Source organism: Hippopotamus amphibius, chromosome 12 (assembly GCF_030028045.1).
Source record: "Hippopotamus amphibius kiboko isolate mHipAmp2 chromosome 12, mHipAmp2.hap2, whole genome shotgun sequence".
Classification (NCBI taxonomy): Eukaryota; Metazoa; Chordata; class Mammalia; order Artiodactyla; family Hippopotamidae; genus Hippopotamus; species Hippopotamus amphibius.
The window spans coordinates 68,247,953-68,270,923 of record NC_080197.1 but is presented as its reverse complement, the minus strand read 5'-3'; the positions used below and the strand labels follow the sequence as shown (position 1 = coordinate 68,270,923).

The following is a 22,971-nucleotide window of genomic DNA, read 5'->3' as shown; positions in this document are numbered from 1 at the left end:
TTTCCCCCAGAAAGGAACAACTAAGTCTTTCAGTCTCTGTTCCCCACTTGGACCAGTCCTTAGGTATACTCTGTGGTTTTTCAGCCCTTCGGCACTTAGGTACTTTGCTTCAGAGCCAAGGGCCTTCTGGGAACAATGCAGCATCTGTGTGTTGACAGTAACAGCCTGTGGGCCAGAGACACTCAGCCAAACTCTCCCTCCGTCCCGCGTGGGCTGGACGGCACACCTCACCTGCAATAATCCACTCTTAGTCAGCCCCAGTTCGCCCCCGGGGCCAAGTGCCCCCCTCCTACCCCTTCCCCAACATTTTACCTATTTGATTCCCATAGCTTCTCTGCCACATTTACACCAATCCTCATGCAGGGTGGTGTCTACCAGCTCTCAGCCCACCCACAGTGAACAATAAGACATCAGTGGTTCATGGCCTGACTCTCACAGTGGGCGCCGAAGGGGGAGGTCCATTCTGCTGAGTTTCGCAGCGGGGTATTTACAAGAGGTTTGGTCTGCAAAGAGATGCCAGTCTTTTCCTATAACATGATGGCCTTTTATTTATCATGTGGTTGTTGATTTACACGGGGAGTTAGGAACGCAAAACAAGCATAGAGTTTTTACACGGTCTGTTTCTGCTGAGCCCAGAGACTTGGAAACATCATTGGACTTCTGGCAAAAAAGACAATTCCCGAAAGGTGTTTAAAACCATCTTTTTGTCCTTGGCCCTGAGTCAGAGAGGAACACAGGCTTATGAGGAAAGCAGCGTTTCAACCTTTAGGCAACCCTACAAGAGGTTGTGTGTAAGTCACGCGCAGTATATGAATTCAGTATTAAATGACCCATCAGAGAAATCTCCCTCTAGGAATGCTGCCCCTTCACACCAGCATCGTGGTATTTCTCATACAGCCTCCACCCAGTGTATGTGTGACAGTGTATGGGCCTACTCAGTATGATGGCAGAAGGGAAAATCAGAAGCGTAGTGAGAGAGTATAGGAAATTTAAAAGAAAGGGCAAGTAGCGTGAATGAGATTTTAAGGAACAAACTGGAGCTCTGTGTGTGTGTGTGTGTGCGTGCACAAGCATATGTGTAAAGCCTGGTGATCCTGTTGTTTAGTGTCTCTGAGGTTTGAGTCATCCCTTTTTATTCGCCATAAGGTAACTACTAGGTTGTACACAGAAGAATCACGGAGAAATCAGAGTTCCACCTTTGACATCTTTTCTTCTGATTCATGATTTTCTCTCTGAAAAACATCATAACACTGATATTCAGATTTGGAGTCCACTCTTGTTTTTGAACTCTGAGATTAGCAAGTTGAGCTATTTAATTCCTCCTAAAAATCCTAAATCCATCTTTAATTTTTATCTTATGAATTCCTCATATGGGATTTGACTTGTTTCCCATTGATGCTGGACACAGAATCGTAAAATCCAAAATTCAACTCCTTTGAACATGCAAAACCTTCCCAGAAATGTTTTTGGAGTTCTGTTCCCATGACTATAACCTAAAAAGCATCCTAACTCTGGCCACCATATCCTCCCATCCCTCTACTCTTTTCTTTTTTTATACTGATACCAGTTTTTCTCTTTTAATATTGATTAAGATCAGAAAGCTTGAGAACACATTGTGTGGACAAAGTTGGGGTGAAACAGACTTTCATTTACATTATTGGGGGATGAGAAATAGCAAAAAACTGGAAACAATCTAAATGTCTATGAATAAGAGAATGGTTAAATAAATCATGGTCCATCAGTGCATTAAAATTCTGTGTAGTTGGTTAATAAACTAGAAGAAAGTTTTTCCCACGATGAAATGAAGTGATTTTCAACACATATTAAGTAAAAGAGTCAAGCTGTACAATAATATACAATAGTGTATAATGTGAAAGAAGAGAGGGAGTGCATGTATTTATATGCACATTTCCTATCCCTTTACTCTTAATCAAATCCAGTGGAGATCAAAGAATTTTTATTCAACAGGAAATTAAAGAGACCAAGAGGGGAAAAAAAACCCTCAAGTTGCTTTACCTGTAGTCTCACACACTTACCAACCCCTTCCCTTTCAGGAATCCGTCACAGAAGTTTTGTACATGCTCTACTGAGACTTCCGTTATGGGCAGTGTATCCCACTCATCGTCCAGAGTCTGGTAAATTGCCAAAGCAGGCAGTTGAGACTTCTTTAGTTTGAAAAATGATATCACCTTCCCATTTTGCTTCACACCACTGTCCACCAGAATAAAAAGAATCTGCAGTTGGAAAAGTTTGAAAGAGAAAGATCTATCTGAGGTCCTGGGGAGAAAGAGATACCTTATGATTGTTGCAGTAGGGTCTGTGCCACACAATTTAAATCTTCATTGAGTTAAAATAATTTCTTCTTATTTTGCATTGGTATTTTTTTATTCCTTTGATCAGATTTATTTAATTTTAAGACCATAGAATTGGAAGAGACTTCAGTGATTACCTAAGGGAGAAAGTATGGCCTAGTGGCTAAACATGGGGAATTCTTTAAATGTTGCCTCTAGTACGTCCTAGGTGTGTCACTTTGGGTATGTTACTCAGCCTCTCTGAGACTCAGTGTTCTCATTGGAGAAATGGGCTTTTGTTTGGGGAGACTGAACAAGAGAATGGATTTAGTATTTCTAGTACAATTTTTAACATATGGTAAGTGCTCGATAACTATTAATGATTTTATATTATTAAATCAAACATTTTGCCCAAAGTAGAAATTTTCTTGATGATAGTCTAGTTAGAGAGTTATCTACATTTAATAACATTGAAAACTTCCAGTGTTAAGGAAACAACCACCAGAAAGTTAGCTTATTTTATTACCAGACAGCCCTCATCATTGAGGTCTCTAGTTAAACACAGTAGCCTTAAAGTGGTTGAAGTTTTAGTATTTCAGTGACACAAGCAGAACTGCACAAAGTAGGGAAGGGAAAGAAATAAATATTTATTGGACATCCAGTGGGCACTAGATACATGATAGGTATTTTAGATAAGAAATAAGCCCACGATAAAGTTTGTGGGGTCTAAAACTTTAAAGTTGATAGCAAGGAGTAAACAAATCATGACTAATAGGTGATTTTTATTTTCAGTCTCTTTGGGTCTCTATTTTCTCTCTACCCATCAAGGCACAAAAAAGGAAATAGATTTACTGCTAATGGAAGATATGATTAAATACATCTTTAATAGTATAAAACACATCTTAAATTTTTAATCAGAATAATGGGATTTATTATGCCCTAGTTCTCACTTTGTTATCTCTAAATTGTATGTATTTTCCACATTTCTCTCACTTCCCCAGCCCCATCTCCCTTTTACTAGTGTCTTGTTGCTGAGTATTCAAAAGGGTATTTCCCAGTCCAGACTTACCTTCCCCTGGAAGAGCTTAGCTGCCTCCTGGTATCTGTGCAAGCTTTCTTCATACTTTGAGGATGCCTTGTTCATTATCAGTAGAAGATGAATCGGAATCATACTATTAAATAGGCCAATCGCAGTCTGGCAAATTGAAGTGTGTTAAAGTAGATTGAAAGAGAAAAAGAGGGGGGAAAAAACCATTAGTAGCAACCCAGTGAATAGGTACACTGGGACGTAAATGAGAGCCATCCAGCCATCATACCAATGGCAACTCGTCCAAGACATCTCTGAATCAGTCTCACCCTCTGGTTTTCATGCAACTGTGTAGATCCTTCCTCCCCACACTGAATAGGGCTGAGTTGAGTAACCAAAGGGCTATTGCAGTAATGTTGGAGTGTGACCTCCAAGGTTAGGTCATAGAGGACATAGCAACTTCTGCCTTGTTCTCTCTCTTATCACTTACTCTCTTATACTGGGCATTCAAGCAGTCCTATGAAGAGATTCACATGGCAAAGGACTAAGGTCTCCTGCTAACAGCCAGCACTGACTTGCCTGAGATTGAGCCATCTTGGAAGCAAATCCTCTAGTCCCAGTTAAACCTTCAGATGAATGCCTCTCTGGCCAACAGCTGCAACCTCACACGAGCCCCCAGGTCGAAAGCACCTGGCTCTAGCCGCTCCCAAGCTGCAGACCCACACACACTGTGCAAGACAATACATTTTTCCCTAAGTTGCTAAATTTTGGAGTAAGCTGTTATACATCAATAGACAACAAATACACCGTGAAACATTTTAGTCACTTTTTTCAACCTCTTTACATGTTGTAAAAGCAGCCTGATGCTGGAAATTCCCTGGTTATCCGGTGGTTAGGACTCCGAGCTTTCACTGCTGAGGGCCTGGGTTCAATCAGGCTCGCAAGCCACATGGCACGGCAAAATGAAACAAAACAAAACAGCAAAAAAACGAGAGCAGCCAGATGCACTTAAAACGTGGACTTTGACTGCGTGTTAGTAGTACATACTTTTGAGTGCTCACAATCTGCTGGGCACTGTTTTCAGGTCTTAACACATAATAAATAATTTAATCCTTAAAGTCACAGTTTCCAGTTCTATAAATGAAGAAATCGAGGCACCAGATCTCCTAAAGTCACGCAAGTGTTGAGCTGGCATTTGCAGCAGGCAGTGTGGATCCAGAGTCCGTGCTATTAACTGTCAGGATGTTACTGCCTCATACACAGCTGATCGCAAAATGTCAACAAAACCAATTCAGCCCTAAGCATGGCTGAATCAGTCCCGCTCAGGTCAGCCATAAGATAAGCTCTACAGGAGACCGAAAGCATTGGCTCTTTTTCTGCTGATTAGAGATGGTGATTCCCCAGGAAGTTGTTGGTGATGAAGGGGAGGGGACCGCTGTAAGCCGGAGGGAGGAGAGAAGAGAGAGTGTGAAAACATGGCACCAGCTCCCTTCACTTCCCTTTCCTGAAACAGTGCTGCAACTGTCTCTATTTTAAACAAAATCCCATTCCTTTACACCTCCCTTCTAAATACAAAAAGCATTGCTGTAAAACTAGCAGCATGTGCAGAACGAGAGAGAGAGAGAGAGAATGGTAGGTTAACGAATCTTTGGGCAGAGTCCCAGGATGATGGGAAGAGGAGCAACTAGGTAGGATCCTTCCAGAAGCTACATACTAATCTGTAGAGATTTTCCAGCTCTACTGGCCAACGTGTAGCCAAGGAGGGTCCAATGAGTTCTTTCCCAAAACTTTCTCCCTGGAGTTTAAAACCAGGTCTTCGTTTTAAATTTGGAAGTTTGGATGTTAAATAATTGTCTCTTGTTTTGCTACTTAAATTTAGACCACGCACCTATCCTCCTAGAACAGAGATGGAGGATAAATAGTGGGAAGAGTCAAGAAATCAAAGCTAAAGAGTCAAATGATATAGTGAAGGGATAGCAGAAGGGATTGAACACAGCAGAAGTGACTAGTTTAATCCTAATAGGCACAACTGGATTTTCACCTTGAAGCCAAGTATTGAGTGTGTGCATTAAAAGTGCACAGGAAGCCAAATACATGGCTGTAAATTTCTGCCCAAGTTGCTACTGGTACAAGCCTCTGCACCAGCAACAGATGAGAAATAACTATGGTTGTGTGGGCAGGTCTCCAAATGAGAAAAATAGTGCTTTTGGGAAATGAAAAGGTCACAATAAAAGTTGAACTTGCTTCTCTAAAGAAATTCTTTCCTGATTTCTTCTTGATATGATTTGCTGTCACTACTGATGTGGAACTTAACAAAACATCTCATTGTTCTGTAAAATGAGTGATGCACCAGGCATCAGAACTCAGGAAGGCCAGTCCTTGCCTCTGCCCTCGTTTGCCTGCAGAAATCCAGGGCCCTGGGCCATAAACTCAGGGACCGGGAGATCATCTTTTCTGGTCACACATGCACTCCTGGCAGCTTTATAGACACAATAACCGGAATGATGATGGTCTAGAAGACAAATGCCTTTTCAATTATTGCTGCCAACACCCCTGGGGTGCATGTGTTTGGAATCTTAGCAAAAGTGGAAATGGAGTCACCACTCCATGGAGAGAAACATGGTAGGAAAAGTGGATAGGAATTTAGTCAACAGGAAAAGAGGTGTTTTCTGTTACAGGCTATGTGGGGCAATGGAAAAACCACAGGACTCAGTCAGACAGACTTGTCATAAAAAAGGCAGGGACAAGTGGATAGGGCTGTCACTGAAGCTCAAATTCCTAGTCATATGGCCTTGAGGAAGTTACTTCACTTTCTGAACTCCCATTTCCTTTTCAGTAAAACAGAAATAGACAATATGAGCTAATGCATCATCAGTTAAATTTTCTGCGTTAAATGGTACCTTTTCCACTTATTGTGTAATTTTGAATGTTGTTTGGAACTTGAGAGTTCTCCTCTTTAAAATAGACATAATAATTTCCTCTCTTCTACCTCAAAGAACCTCTGTATTAAATGAAAAAATGGTATGAAAGGGCTCTGTAAGTTCTAAAAAGCATGACATGCATATAAAATACTGTTATTAGACAATGAACAGCATCTCTGAGCTGTTGTAGATCACTGGCAGTCAATACTCCGTCAGTATGATTTACACTCAGGAAGGTAAAAGGAAGGACATACAAGGGTGAGTCAAAAATTAACTGCACTCTGGTTATATTAAAACTTCTATAAAATCTACAGCCAGAGTGTGGATAATTTTTGACTCACCCATATAAGTTAATTCTATATGCTGTAGAGTGTTATAATCCCAAATGGTCCATCAGGACAGGTGGACCAACACCTTCACCCAGGTTTCAGGCATCATGCAACACCCAAGGAAGACAAACCCAGAAAGAAACCTGAGACCCCATGAGGGTCTAGGCCAGACCGGGAAAGGTTAGTTACTAGTCCACAAGGAGGTGGGCACAGAAAATAGGAGTAGGTGTGTAAAAACTCTAAAGAAATTTTACATCCAAATATGTGTTTGGTGGGCTTTACTTTTAAACATCTTATTTGTCTATTAATTTACTTTTATTGTATTTTACAAAAGTATTGGTCACCAATGCTTTAGGGAAAATAATGGACCTTCATCATTTTTGCAATTGTGGCATGCTCACAATTTTGTTTGAGAAGCAAGGTCTAGAATGAGGCTCACATCAGAGTTGCCTTCACTGAATTTTCTCAGGAAACCAAACTCAGAAGTTTTTAGTCACCTTAACGTTACACTCTGGGACTTCCCTGGTGGCACAGTGGTTAAGAATCCGCCTGCCAATGCAGGGGACGGGGGTTCCATCCTTGGGCCGGGAAGATCCCACATACTGCGGGGCGACTAAGCCTGAGAGCCACAACTACTGAGCCTGCGCACCTAGATCCCGTGCTCCACAAGAGAAGCCACTGCAATGAGAAGCCTGCACACCACAATGAAGAGGAGCCCCTACTGGCTGCAACTAGAGAGAGCCTGCGTGCAGCAAAAAAGACCTAAAGCAGCCAAAAAATAATAAAAAAATAAAGTTATTAAAAACAAAAACAAAAATTACACTCTGACTCTTTCTTACTAGTCATGCGATATCATTTAACTTTTCTGTTTATTTGTTGGGTAGGGACAAGTCTATCAATCTTAAGGATTGTAGTAGGGATGGCAACATAAACAACTAGGTGTTCTATTGATGGTGGTTAATATTATTATTGGTCAAAAGATCAGAACTCCTGGAGGTAAGGATTTATGCTATGAAGGCAAGTATCCCCCGACATAGGGACTTAAGGAGACAAGGGCTGTATTACCATAGGGTTGTATTCTGTCACCAAGTGGAGGTTGTTGCTCTCAATGAAATGGCTTAACTTAGTGGCATCCAAGCTTTTGATGTCTTCACTCTCTAAATCCAGTTGTTTATTATCCACCTGGGTAACACAAAAAGGATAAAATTGTCACTGTCTTCATTCACCAATAATTGTTTCTGGACTATTTACCACATGTCAGGCACTAACTAAAGGTCCAAAGATGAAAACGTAAATAGGAAGTGTTCCCTGCCCTCTAGGAACACACTGTCCTGTGTGACACAAAGAAGTAAACAGAAACTTCCCATAGAATGTGGCAAGTGTCATCACAGAGACACTTGTCATGCAGAATCATAGGCCCATGTGTCACTGAAGGAAGAGCAGAAAAGTTTCCAGGAAGAGGCAGCTCCTGAAGAATGGCTAAGACTTGGTCAGACAAATGAGGTTGGGGGTGGGAGTTTTAAATAAAGAACAGTGTTTGCAAAACACAAAAAGCTGGGAGATGCCCCATTCTAGAAGCTGCAGTTAGTTTAGCTTGACTATAGCAGTGGATGTTAAGTGTGAGTAGAAGAGAGACACAGACAATGGGGTAGGTGGGGCACATTTACAAAGAGCCTTGAAGTCAAGGTAAGTAGTTTAAACTCTAACTTGAGGGCAAGGGGAGCCACTTACAGGATCAGATTTACATTTTATTTATGTACCCTTCTAACATGACATAAAACACACGCACAGAGATAAACATGAAACAGAAAATATAAACCTCAGTAAATGATCACAGAGCAAACAACTATGGAACAACCACTCAGGGAAAGAAGTAGAACATTGCCAGAATGCCTGAAGCCCTTTGCGATCCCTTCTAATCAATAATCCATTATTTTTCTGCCAAAGCGACCATTACCCTGAACATTCATCATGACCATTTTCATCCTTTCCTTTACAGCTTTACTGCTTAAAAATGCATCTCTTTTCTTAAAAAATTTTTTCGATCTTTATTGGAATATAATAGCTTTACACTATTGTGCCAGTTTCTGCTGTACAACAAAGCGAATCAGCTGTATTTATACATATATCCCCATATCCCCTCCCTCTTGAGCCTCCCTTCTGAGCCTCCCTCCCACCCTCCCTATCCCACCCCTCTAGGTCATCAGCAATCATTGAGTTGATCTCCCTGTGTTAGGCAGTTGCTTCCCACTAGCTGTCTAAAAAATGCATTTCTTTAATGTTATAGTTGAGTTTCCTCTTTTTAAAAACATGATGTAAGTGGGAACAAACTATGTTTTTTCTATGTGTATCTCCATTCTTTTGCTAAAAATTGTGTTTATAAGAGCCATCCATGTTATTGCATATAGCTATAGTTCATTTTCCTTGCTGTATAATATCCCATTGTATAAATATGCAAAAGATTTATTCATATTACTACTGACAGATGTTTAGATTGTTTCCAGGTTCTGGTTATTAAAACAAGGTTTCAATGAACACTCTTGTTCATTTCTCTTGGTATTCATGCCTCTGTCTCTGTTGAGACTGAGATTTTTGATGATAGGATATATGTATTTTTGACATGCATTTTGATATTTATTTGGGAGGCAATGCCAAGCTATTTTCTAAAATGAATAATAATGTACATTTGCACCTGTACTGTTGGAAAGGTCTCATAGCTTCATATCCTTGCCAACACTTGGTATTATCTGCCTTTCTAATTTTACTCATTTTGGTGAATATGTGGTAGTATTTCATTGTGGTTTTACTTGCAGTTCCCTGATTAACCAGTTGTATATTCTCGTCTTTGAAGTGTCTTTTCAAGCCACTTGCCTATTTTTCTATTGAATTGATTCTTTCCTTGCTGATTTGAAGATGTTTTATATATTCTGGATATGAGCCCTTTATGATTTTACATTATATATCTTTTCTCACTGGGGACTTGACTTTGAATGGTGACTGCATATGAACAGAAGGTAATTTCAGTGTAGTCAAGTTATCAACCTTTTCCTTTATCACTAGTGTGTGTTTATGTTTTGTCTTGTTTAAAATGCTTTGACTACACCAAAGTTATGGAGATATTCTCTTGTCTTCAGAAACACTATTATTTTGTTTTTCACAATAGATCTAAAATCCACCTGGGACCCATTATTTTCTTCCTTCTTAAAATGATACTTAGATTCTTGATTTTTAGAATTACTCTTCTCTAAAATACAGATTAAAATTGCCATATTTCCCCATAGAAGGCTACAGATGCATCCACAAATTTTATGTGTATTTTATTATCATTCAGCTCAAAATGTTTTCTAATTTCTGTTCTTACATCTTCTTTAACCTGTTGGTTATTTAGAAATGTATTTCTTTACTTCAAAAATGTAATATTTTTGTGTTAATATGCTTGTTATTGACTTCCAGCTTAATTTCTACATTTTATTTTTATTATTTGTCACCTATATATATTATATATGTCCTTAAAATTATGCATATACTATAGTTTCTGAATACAGTATTCAGTATGTGCTCATCAGGCCACTTAGTTAATTTAATAATTCAAATTTTCTATATTCTTATTATTAACCAGCTTATTCTATCAAGAGAGGTGTGTCAAAATCTCCCACTATGATTGTGGATTTAACCATTTTTTCTTACAATTCTGCCAGTTTCTTCTTATATATTCTCAATTCATGTACACAAATTTAGAATTGGTAAATCTTCTGGGCAAATTAAAATTTTCATCATTATGAAGTGTCCTTTATCTCTAGGGATGCACGTTGCATAAAAGACTACTTTGTCTATATTAATATACTTATACCAGCATTCTTTTAGAAGTGTTTACATGGTATATCTCTAGCCTTTTATTTCAATCTATCTTTATATTTTACATATGTCCCTATGTTTTAAAACATTGTATCCCTTGTAGAAAGCACATAGTTTTATTGTATTTTTAAATCCAGTCTGATAATCTTTATTTTTTAATTTGATTATTTTTATATAATGTAATTACTAATACATTTAATTAAATATGCATTTTCCATTGCTTCTGCCTGTTCCAAATCTCATTTTCCTTCATTTTTGGCCTACTTTGAATTCATTGAGCACTTTATATTATGTCTTCTTTCTCTTTTTTGACTCAGACGTTACATACTCTGTAATTATTTTCCTAAGGGTCACTGGCATGCGTTACAACATGCATACTTTACTTATCAGAATCTACTACCAACTGGCAATTCTACCTTTGTCTTGGGTATTGCAGACGTTAGAACATTCTATTACATTTTACTTCCTCCCAGATCTAGTCTGTGGCCCACGCTCAAGGCTTACAGGCGATTATTGTTCTGTGTGTTCATTCTAAATCTCACAAAATGCTATTTTTCCTATTATATAATCCATATACATTTACACTTGTGCACATACTTACATTTTAGTTTCTTTTCATTTTTTCCTGCATTTTCGAGCCTCTATCTGGGATTTTTTTCCCCTCTGCTCAGAGAACACATTTAGTATTTCCTTTAGAATGAGTTAGATTTGTTGGGTGACATATTCTTTCAGTTCGGTTGTTTAAAATATGCTTATTTCACCTTTATTTTGAAGGTTATTTTTGCTGGGGGTAGCATTCTTAGTTGAGAGTTATTTTCTTTCAGTTTTTGAAAGATATAATTATTTGTATTCTGCATTCCACTCTTTCTATTGTCATCTGAGAATCTTAGTGTTACCCCTTTGAGCTTACTTTGAAGGTAATCTTTTTTCTCTGATTTAAGATTTTTCTGTTTTTCTTTGACTTTCAGTTATTATACTATAGCATGGCTAAGGGTAAATTATATAGATGTTACATATATATATAATTATATATGTGTACAGGTGTATGTAGTGTGTATATAAGTATGTATGTTTGTGTATATTTATATATGATCAGAATTGAGATGACTTGAATCTGTGCTGCAGCCCTTTGGAGGGCTGCCCTATGTATGGTTCATCTTTAATTTTAGATTATTACTCTTTAGGATCCAAAGTGGAACAAAGAGTGTCTTATTAGTTTTATCTCCTACTTCCTCTTGTGGTCCCTGAACTCCAACATTTATTTTTCTGGCTCCTTGAGGATCTCAAAAATACTAGTAAACTTCTTAGCCTCTCTGCTGCTCCTTCTAGAACTGGCTAAGATCCCCAGATGGAAAGCAGTCCAAGTATAAGGTTCATCTTTTTGGGTTTCCATTTTATTTGAGATCTTAGCCTAGATATTTCCCCTTCTCTTCTCTTGCTAGTTCTCCAAAGCCTTTTTTAAAATAATTTTCTTTTGCTCAGCTTTTTAAAAAAATTATCCTTGGTAGAACGAATTGTCTAGTTACCTGGTCTGTTATCCCAGATTTGCATTTTAGAGCTATCTTTCCAGGATACTCCGATATGTTGAAAGATAGGACATTATATTACCAAACATTGTTCCCAGGGTTTCCTGTTCCCCTGTCCCCATCTCCTCATGCCCATAAAGACAGAAGATAAAGCTTCCATCACCCATAGCAACTATACTATAGATAAAATGGTTAGGGGTCACTCCTGAACAATTCTGCTTCCAGAAATAGTTTGGATCACTTTTGAGATCCTTAGGCCACCAACCCTTGTACACCTCCTTAACCCCTGTCCCTCATATCTGCTATCTGATATCAGTCCAACTCCATCAGAACTTGCCCTGGACCAGAACCATCCTCTGTTTTTCTCTTCTTTTGTTCAAGGTGGTCTCTCATTGGGTTAGTTCAAAGCAATACAAACCTCCAAGAAACCCAGTGCACTCTTTATGGTTAATTTTATTGATTCTGAATTTATCTAGTCATATCTGGATATATCTTTTATAATCCATTTGTGTTGAATTATTTGTTGAATGCCTGCTATATGTTAGGCACCAAGGCCCAGAAGTGCTCACATTCACTCAGATGGCAATTTAATCACTTTATTTCATGACTGTTTTTCACAATTCAGACTTACGAAATACAGGAAATGTTTTGTGTTTCAAAAAAAGAATTTCGAAAAAAAAATTCGTCAAAACCACAGGACATTTTAAAATGTGAACTCTGTTTGCATATTTAATGGTTTGTAAATTCACCCAGTGTGAGTAGAAAGCTTGGTGCAGAAACACAAAAACAGGAGAAAAAGTCTTCCTAGGCGGAGTCCTTGCCCACCTGCCTCCATCCCTCCCCTCTAGTTGGTAGAGAGGAAAGCGAGCACAAAGGATCTTTAAAGCTGCTTAAGTCCCGCGTTGCCACCTGGCCTGTCTCCTTCCTAAGGCTTTGGTAAATTGTGTGACCATCAAAGTCATCATTGACAACCAGTGTCTTTTTAGTATTTGATGAGTCTAAATACTTCCTGATTATTTTTCTAGTAACTTGCAGGACAGAGCTGTGCTCCGGGCCAGGAGCTCCTCCCTTTTCCAGGCAAGCCCTCACATTTCCCAGAACAGGAGGAACAGCTACTCCAGGTATTTCTGGACTTAAGGAATGCAGTATGTTGGAGGCAGAGGATCTTAAGTGGTGATAACATTCTCTAAGAAGCAAAGAGCTTTAATAAAAACCACCCTCCTGAAGCCTCATCCAGTCGGTCGGGCTTCTTTGAACAAAACATACCTGATTATTTCTCTATGTCTTAAACCAGTAAACTCTGGAATGTTCATGTGTTGGGTTCCTGGAAACAACATTTGAACAGGAAATCTCCCTTCTGTAAAGGGAATTTATTTGCATAGTGCACTGGAAAGAAAATCCGACCCTGGAACCAAGACTGGGTGAAAAATGTTATATATTTTTCCAGTTTTGGGAAAGAATTTTCCTTGAAAAATCATATTATTTTTCTCCCTAAGAAAAGAGGCACCAGAAGAAAAACAGAAACAGTAAACCAGAAGGGTTGTCCCCTTGCAACATAATTTTGAGTTTCCCCAAGAGCGTCTGATGTGGATTATCTTATGTTTCAGATGTGGTTTCATGCCGATGCATTTCATCATCCCTTTTATTAGCATTTCACCAACATTCCTTTGAATTCTGATAGATCTCTCTAATTAACAACCTAGATTTTCATAAAATATATTAAAGTTGTCTTAGTTTACATCAGTTACAATATTAAATATCTTGGCTAGCAAGGAGAAATCATTTGTTCAACAAATGCTCTCATATCTCTGGATTTGTTTGTATAAGCTGCTTAGCTTACCATATACTTGGAAAATATATATTTTAGAGAAAACATTAAAAAATTTGTCATATCTTGCTTCTTGCTTTTCTTTCCCGTTTATTTTTATGCACTGGTTTCTTCTGATTCTCTGCTTGGCAAGGTGCATTTCTTAGAAGAGGTGTCCAAGGAATGATTGTGAAAGGCATAAAAGACTGCCTCTACTATGTTTCCATCACTGTGCCATTGGGTCAAAGTTAAGCTAATAATATTTCTTAAAATAGAAGTGATTGAGAATACTCAAAATGAGGTAAACATTCAAATAATATCTGAAATTCCATTCTAGGACAGACACACAGTTTATTCAACAACTCTGTTAGGGCAACAATAAGAGTCCTATAGAGAGGGGGGAGGATCTTTCTGCTGTCACTCTCACAAAAGACAAGCTGTGTCCTCACACAGACAGGTCATCATACACAAATTACTATTGCTTCATTTTAATTTCTTCCCAATCACATGTATACAGTTGGCCTGCACTATCTTTGCAGAGTGATGTGTTTCATAAATATAACATTTGCCAGACTCTTATCTCTCCAACATCGCTGTCATGTTCCCACTTATTATTTCAGCTCATTTCTCGTTCTTACAATGGAAATTTACTGTATGGGCAAATTCTGAAATTTTCTTTGCCAAAATATGTCATGCCTAGATTAAATCTTGAGAAATAATCCTGGGGTTTGATTAAATAGTGCCAGGGAGATAGAGAAATGGTTTGGGAGAAATTTTCTTTTTTTTTTTAAGGTTTTAGAATGAGGGGCAATAGAGTAGATAGAATCTAGTAGTAAAAACATAGGTTTTCTTCAGGGTTAAGTACTGGAGAAAGTCACTATAATATGGTAGAAATGGTAGCTTTGGAGCTGACCATGTTGAGTATGCATCAGATATCTGCCAGCTCTATACATGTGAGAGTCTAGACGCTGGAATCAATCTCATGGAACTTCGGTTTCCTTATTGATAATGCAGGGATAGAAATAATAATCTCATCAGATTCTTGTGACAATTAAATGGTAGAACCTTGGGAAACACTTGGCATAGTGCCTAGCATATATTAGGCACAGATGAAATTTTAGATCTTAGATGAAAGTAGGTACCCAAAGGTTTGCAACTGGCTCACGTTTCCCAGTGTCAAAAAGAAGAGTCTTAACTGCAGATGTAAAAGTGCCTCCTCATGGGCGTGCATAGAGTCACAGAGACCAACTGGCAGGATTCAATAAAGACCATGTCCATTCGCTCCCAGACCACACCTGCAGGACACAGGAATTGACCGTTGTTTCTAAACACTGGGGTCATCTTCTGAAGGGCACGAGATCACATTGTGTGGTAGTTTTTGAATGTGTTAAAAGCATTAGTTTGTTCAATGTAAAAATTGTAAATACACCACAATTTAAAAAATCCTAAAAAAAAAAAAGGAAAGAAAGAATAGTCTTGGTTGATATTCTTTAAAAAAATAAAAAAGTTATTCCAAACTCCTGAATAATAATCCTAGTAAAATTTGGACTGAATTTTCGAAAGTGTAAACTGAGAAAAAAATGTTTATCTAAAAGCTGTCACCGCAGAAGCCAAACCTCTCCCAGACCTGCTAATGGAGCAGGACAGGAACCAGGGTGCTTGTTTTTGGTGTGGCACATAAATAATCTTGTCCACAGAGGTTCCAAGAGTTCATCCGGAGTAGGTCTGTCACTAGTGGGAAACAACAAACAGATTCTAAAGAAGAGCAAGCAGCTCTGGGAAGTCATCAACAGGGCTTTGTAAAGAATACACTACAAACAAAGTTAAAGCATCCATTAGAGGTTGTAAAGCCTGCAGAGACATTGGAAGCAACAGAACTTGTTTTTCTTCCCACATGTGTATCTTGGTGGTACTAGGACTTTTAAATCAGGCTTTCATAAGATCTATAAACAACAAACTGGGAAAGAAGTACTTGTGGATCTGTTGCTAATTAGAATTTTGGTATTGGTAGGTTTTTACAAATAGTTCAACGGTACCATGAAAGGCACTAGAGTAACCTTCCATATCTTTCTTTTGAAAACAATTTTTTTTTTTTTTTTACTGAAGTATGGTTGATCTACAATGTTGTGTTAGTTTCTGGTGTACAGCAGAATATATGTATTCTTTTCCATTATGGTTCTATTACAGGATATTGAATATAGATCCCTGTGCTATACAGTAGGACCTTGTTGTTTATCTATTTTATATATGTATAAATAGATATCTTTCTTTCTTACCAAAACCCTTCACAGAAGAGTTTGATTTAATCCTATTTCACAGTGCAAACCTGCAATTGCTGTCCAGGTGGGGGAAGAATTGCTAAAGGGATTCATGCACCTTCAGACATTCTTTCAGGGGTGAGTCAGTTCCTCAAACACTTTCTGAGTGTCTTCTAGGTACCAGAGGCAAACTGTAGACCTTGGAACACAAGGATGAATAAGTCATGATTTCTGCCCTTGAATACCTCATGGTCTAGTGGGGTAAAAGGTGAGACAGACACAGAGATACATGACATGCATTATAAAGTGGTAAATGAAAACAGAGACAAGGATGTTTAGAGGAATAGTTAGGCCAATTTGGAGATTCCAGGGAGGCTTTTTGAAGGGTAAGCTGCTTGAACGGATTCACTGGAATATGAGGAGGAGTTAGTTGGGTGAAGCTTAGTGAAAGGGGTCCTGCGGGGAGTTGGCATCCTAGGCAGAGAAACAGCCTGTGTGACGTGATAGAATTTTGTCATCACACTCTGTATAGCTGGGTATTGAGAGGGTAGAGCCGAGGGTAGGAATGTGCTAGGAAAGGGAATGGAGAAGCAGGCAGTGGCCAGGTCATAAAAACTACATGTTTAAATATCTTGATCTTGTTCTCGTAAGACATGGGGAATACTGAAGAGGTTTTAAGAAGGAGGTGTCATAGTCAGATTTCCATTTTAAATCCATCATTGTGATACCAATCTAGCAACTGGTTAAGAAGTAGTACAGGGAGATCTGTTAAGAAGATATTGAAAATTTTATGCCAAAGATGCTAAGAGCCTAAGCAAGGAACGAAACAGAAAGAGTAGAGGAGATTATAGGCTCAATAGGGTGGGGGATATGATTGGCAAAGATGAGAGACTGAATCAACACAGCCATTCAGTAGAACAGCGTTTTAGTGGGAAGAACATGATTCAGCAGGTGCAGATGACAAATTCAATTTTGACCAAGTTAAGACTGCAGTGCTCATGAGGATATTCCAATAGTGATATCCAGCAAGCGTATGAATCACGAGAGAGGTCCAGGCTAGAGATAAAACATTCCAAATCCTCAACAAACACATAAATGTCGCACGTGAGAAAGAATTACATTACTGAAGGATTCTGTATTTATTCATTAATTGATTCATTCACAGCCAGAGTACAAAGGAACTTAAAGGCAGTAAAAATACTGGGGTACCAGAATGATAGATTCATGTCATTACACATTTAATCAAAACCATAGAACGCAGAACACCAGGAGTGAACCATGATGTAAACTATGGAGTTTGGGTGATTATGATGTTTCAGTGCAGGTTCATCAATTGGGACAAATGTACCACGTTGGTGGGGGATGTTGATAATGTGGGAGGCCATGTATAAGTGGGGCAGGAGATATAGGGAATCTCTGTGTCTTTCTCTCAATCTTGCTCTGAACCTAAAACTGCTCCAAATAAATGAAGTCTTTTTCAATAAGTAAAAAAAAGAAATTCATTCACATATTCATTTATTCAACAAACACTTGTGAGTACCTGCTACACGGCAGGCACATTTAAATGGTCAGTGGTTGAAGAAACGAACAAGACAGTCTCTCTCTCTGGAAGCATGGATTCTATAACCCAGGTTGGGAGGAGCATTGGGTCAGGCAGTAGTGCAGATGCAGGAAGAGATGATCTCAAGGAGGCTAAAAGAAGAGGTGGACCAGGAGAAGCAGGCTCCTAGGTCAAGGAAAGAGACAATATTAAAGAGAAAAGAGTGGCCAACAAGGTCAAACATGGCAGAAATGTTCTGTAAAATAAGACTTAAACAGTGTTTATTGTATTTGGAAACATGGAAGCCACACTGACTTGGATGAAAGCAGTTTTAATAGAGTGGTACATATACTAGATAGCAATGTGTTTAAGGGCTTAAAGAAACTTGGAGGCACTGAGTAGAAAATACATTTAAAAGAGAGCTGGATGAGGAATATAAGAGATAGATAAGATGGAGGTGAGAGAAAGAAGGACATTCAGTCCAGAAATCTTGAAACTAACTTTTGCTCAGTTTCTCATTTTCTGTGGGCTCTGGTCATCTTCACCTTGATGTTCCAACAACAATATAAACGTAACAACCAACTAAAGCATCAGAAATCCCTATTTCTGTTATGCCCTCACTATTCCTAGGTACCCGGGCTTTAAACCTCGCCTCCTTTCCATAATTTTGATACCTAATCCTTGCAGGACTTGCCTTTTCTTCACTTTCTATTGCTACCTCTTTGCTGCAGATCCTTAGTATGTGATCTATTTCATCAGCCTAATAAGAGTTCTCTCTACTCTTGCCTTTTTGTCTAGCAATCCATCCTACTCACTGCTGCCAAAATAATCTAGTGAAAACACATTTCTCTTCATGTTACTCCCCCTGATCTAAAGGCTCGAGGGGCTGCCCCGTGCCAACCAACTTAAGCGCAAACCCATTAAGCTGGTATTCAGATTTCTCCACAATATGGTTCCAATCAAGCTTCTTTTATTCATTTGCCCAAAACATGTTCTCTGAGATCCAGTCAAGTTGGCCTGATCACTGTTTCCTAAGTTTAATTCCCCCCCCCATGTTGCCATAAATTCTCCTCTATTTTGTCCAAATTTTATCTGTTCTTTAATCCCAGTTCAGTTGTCGCCTTCAGAATTTATTTTGGTCAGACTTCCTACCCTGATTTTATCATTTAAACTCCTGTAATATTTTACCTATGGTGATGCTCTTTGTATTATAAATACTTGTATATTATGTTTACAACCTCTGCTGTATTTTAAGATCTGTGAGAGGGGAGAATATACTCAATGTGATTTTATTATCCATATCTTGCATAGGGCACACAGTAGTTGTTTAACATATGTGTGATAAATGTAAGTGAACTCTCAAAATAGGAAAATATAAAATTTTAGAGCTCAAAATGATGTTTTAGGGACTTCCCCGGCGGTCCAGTGGTTAAGACTTTGCCTTCCAATGCGGGGGGTGCAGGTTCGATCCCTAGCCAGGGAGTTAAGATCCCCCATGCCTTGCGGCCAAAAAACCAAAACATAAAACAGAAGCGATATTGTAACAAATTCAATAAAGACTTTAAAATGGTCCACATAAAAAACAAAACAAAACAAAAAAAACTAACTAATAAAAAAAGTGACCTTACAGAAGATATGGTCAAACCCTTTTATTTTGTGGATGAAAGAACTAAAGCCTAAAAATGGTCAGTGAGCTGCCCAAGTCACATGGCTGGTCAGTGACAAAGCCGTGCTACAAATCCTGCGTCCTGACCCTTAGTCCAGGCCTCTTCCCACTTCCTGACAGCATCTGTTAAGGAAGCTTGAGTTGAGCCATCATCCTTGTCATCATGGTCCCTGACTCCAGCATCACCATTAGTGTCCAAGACCTAGACTCCTTTCTGGTCTCACAAGCTTGTGTGTCCACCACCCAAGGGAAAACTGGGAGAAGGCTGGGGCTGGCCGCCCGACTTACCAGACGAAAGAGGGAAATGGCACTCCCAGTAATGTTGTAGTGGGCCAGCACCTCGGAGGCAGTGCTGATTCCAAAGGACACGTCTTGGAAATTTTGCACCACACTGTGGATTAGGGACACTGCTGGTGCTTCTAAATCCTAAAAAGAGAAGAAAAAGCCCACAGATTGTTTTTGGAGGAGAGAGACAGAGAAACAGACTAGGGAATAGAAATGTGCTCACTCATTTCAGAAGTCATGGTGTCCAATGAGACAACACTGACCTCTAAAAATGCAGGCTGGATTTGCAGCGACACTGTCGAATTTTCCAGGCTGGGTGGGTTAACAGATAACTAGAACATTGCAGCTAAGCCCGGGACTCCTGTCTGGCTTTACCACAGAACTTGCAGTTTATTAGTAGCTGAGAGGGGCTCAATATCATGAGACCTGCAGAGTTGGCCAGCATGGTCACTGATATAGCTGAGGAGACAAATATTTGGGGAATAATTTGTGGAGGCAAGAAGAAATGCAAAAATCAGAACTAGGTGCTGTCCAAAGGGCAAAACAAGGAAAAAAATAAGAGAAATTAAAGTGGAAGCTTAGAAGTTTTATGAACAAAACCTTGTGTAGGATGTAGAGGAACAGTCCTGTTTCCACTGTGTTCCCATGTGTATCCATGTGTTGGCTCCTTGCTCATCCAAAAGAGTGTATGGAGTTCATTCGAGGTTATAAACAATTGTTCATGAAGGCTTCCTCTTTTTTTAAATCTGCTCTTTAGAATGGAATTGCTCACGAATCAAACAACGACAGCTGGTGGCCAACTAAGTTATTGCACCCTTCTCCAGTTCCACTTGTTTGCCACTCCTGCCTGTCTGAGGGCGGGTGTTTTTGTCTACAGATCAGATCTCTCATCACTGAAAAATTTGCTCCCCCATCTTCCTCCCCAGCTAACATCTCATCGAAGCTATTTCCAGCTGTGTACACAGACAGGGTGATGGTGAGTTGGAATTAATGAATGGAAAGAAGACAAGAAGGCCTTCAGAGAGAGAGCAGGGGCTTGATCGGCTTGAGAACCACCAGACGTTACCTCCAGAGAAAAAGAAAAATGCTGGGATGATACCCTCTCTTTTATGGCTGCTTTTATTAGCCAGGCAGCCGTCTGGAAGATGGAGGCTAACCCCTTCAATAAAAAAATGCCATCCTTATTTAACATTTCAGAGCAAACAAAGAGAAGGAAGAACGGGGGACTCTCTTTTTAGTAAGAGGCCCTAGACTGGAGGCAACTCTTGACAGATGTGTTGCCTGGATGATAGAAGCTGGATTTACTCTGGGCCCTGCCTCGGAAGTTCAGATACTGACTGAAGCTTCAAAGCATCCACAGATGAGGAGGCCCCGTTAGCCCTCTCAGAACTCTTGAAGCAAGTGTGAGAAAGACATAATTCAGAGACTGGGACTGTCTAGAAATGGAGTGATCTTGATAGACATGCTAGAAGCAGACTCTGTGCCCTTGGGCTTCTGAGGCAGTGTCATCTGGCCAGCAGGTAACTAGTGTGGCTTCCTTAAGGTAGAATATTTCTGATTCTTTGGGGGAATTGCAGGTGGTGGGGGGTATCTGGACAAACCTGGAAGAAGCCTATGACAGCCACCTCAGCAGCAGCGATGAATTCCATGGCAGCTGGGACATCCGTGAGCTGCACCGGTTCCAGGGCGCCGGGACCATCTAGACAGAGACAGAGGAGGGTGGGGAAGAGTGAGAGAGGGACAGATGGTTTGGGGACACCAAGTAGAGAAGAAGCAGCTCTAAATCATGAGGGCATCTCTACTATTTCTCTTCATACAAAGCCCAAAGAGATTTAGGAGTGCAGTTATCAGTCCAAGGCTTTATTTTTTTTACTAACCTGTGGAGGGGGACCCCATGGGATAACCTATTTCTGAAGGAGAAGCCAGACTTCCCTCTTCCCCACTAAGCAAGGAAGATCTTTATCCAGCATCTCCTGGAAAGTTTCCTAGGTTTGGAGGGCAAATACCCAGAGTACTACCATATTCCCTTCCCTTTTCCCAACAACACTGTCACCCCACGGTCACCTAAGTGCTCTTTTCTTTTACCTGAGGATTCTTGAACTTCCGCAGCAACTTCCAGGAATAGCTTGCATGTGAAGACAAATAATAGAAACAGGCATCTGGATGGCACAGCTTCCATTTTCCTGCTTCTGCTCCAAGCCCCGGACATGGTGTTTGGGGGTGCTGATTCAAGGTAGCCCACTCTGCAATTAATTGACTGTGGCGTTGTTTGTGCTCTGGGAACTTTGCAGCTGGCTCCTGGGGGTGGGAGGGGGACCTTCAACTTCTGAGATAAGACACGGAGTTCAGTGACAGGGCCTCAGAGCAAAACCAACCAGAAGAAAGTCAGGTCAGTTCATTTAAATAAAACAAACTATTCTATGCCAGGTATTGACCTATGCACTAGACATACAACGATAATTGTGATCTCACCTCTCCCAGCTTAGATTGTTAATATGAGAGATGGGCAAAGAAACTGGTCATTTAAATACAAAATGGAGGGCTTCCCTGATGGCACAGTGGTTAAGAATCCACCTGCCAATGCAGGGGACATGGGTTCGAGCCCTGGTCTGGGAAGATCCCACATGCTGCGGAACAACTAAGCCCGTGTGCCACAACTACAGATCCTGTGCTCTGGAGCCCGCGAGGCACAACTATTGAGCTCACGTGCCACAACTACTGAAGCCCGCGCACCTAGAGCCCATGCTCCGCAGCAAGAGAAGCCACCACAATGAGAAGCCCATGCATGGCAATGAAGAGTAGCCCCCACTCTTCACAACTACAGATAGCCCTCACGCAGCAACAAAGACCCAGCACAGCCAATAAATATATAAATAAATAAATTTATTAAAAAAATAAATACAAATTGGAAAGTGATTGTAAAATTGGGAAACTCATAGGGTGCCAGGAGAGGATGAACTAAGGACATTTTGGACAATGGTGGGGTCCAGTGAAGGCTTTCTTCCTACCGGGGATGCCTAAGCAGAGTCCTGGGTAAATAAAATTTTGCCATGCAATGAAGGTGGAGTTTCATGTAAAGGGCCAAAGCACAGAGATGCATATGTGATGCATGAGAGAATGATTAGTAATTGAGTATTACCAGAAAAGGGAATAATAAATCTACGCAGAAAGTCATGCTGGGACCAGATCACAGGGGGCCTTATACACTACATGTAGGAACTTCAATTTTATTTTGTAGGTGAGGTGAAGCCATTGAAAGATCTTAAGCAGGAGAGAAACAATGCCTGATGTGGTCCAGGTGCCTGTGGAAATCCGAGAGGTTCTCATAGGCGGAGGGATATATAAGTCTAAAACTTAGGAGAAACTTCTCTGTGACGATACTATAAAATAAAATACATTAAGATTTTCTACCATTCCCATCCTGAAAGCTCATTGCCCATTGCACTGGAACAGGGTGACAAAACTA

At 39.8% G+C, this 22,971-nt stretch overlaps 1 protein-coding gene across 1 annotated transcript; it reads right to left on the bottom strand.

The window, feature by feature from the left end:
• Window positions 1-544: 544 nt before the first annotated feature.
• ERP27 (endoplasmic reticulum protein 27) lies at window positions 545-21,684 on the bottom strand. Its single transcript, XM_057703514.1, has 7 exons — window positions 21,591-21,684; window positions 21,107-21,204; window positions 19,509-19,646; window positions 7,634-7,750; window positions 3,361-3,486; window positions 2,037-2,234; window positions 545-1,232 (listed from the first exon to the last, which is right to left on the bottom strand). The coding sequence occupies exons 1-7, from the start codon at window positions 21,682-21,684 to the stop codon at window positions 1,185-1,187; spliced, it is 819 nt and encodes a 272-aa protein (XP_057559497.1). The 3' UTR covers window positions 545-1,184.
• Between the last annotated feature and the right edge of the window lie 1,287 nt (window positions 21,685-22,971).

Bases quoted from the DNA above. Each gene is read 5' to 3' on its own strand.
- ERP27 (XM_057703514.1), bottom strand. From the start codon at position 21,684: ATGGAAGCTGTGCCATCCAGATGCCTGTTTCTATTATTTGTCTTCACA. The intron at 7,751-19,508 runs GTAAGTCGGGCG...TGTGTTACCCAG, and splicing joins CCATTTCCCTCTTTCGTCTG to GTGGATAATAAACAACTGGA. The intron at 3,487-7,633 runs GTAATACAGCCC...TCAATTTGCCAG, and splicing joins TGACAGAATACAACCCTATG to ACTGCGATTGGCCTATTTAA.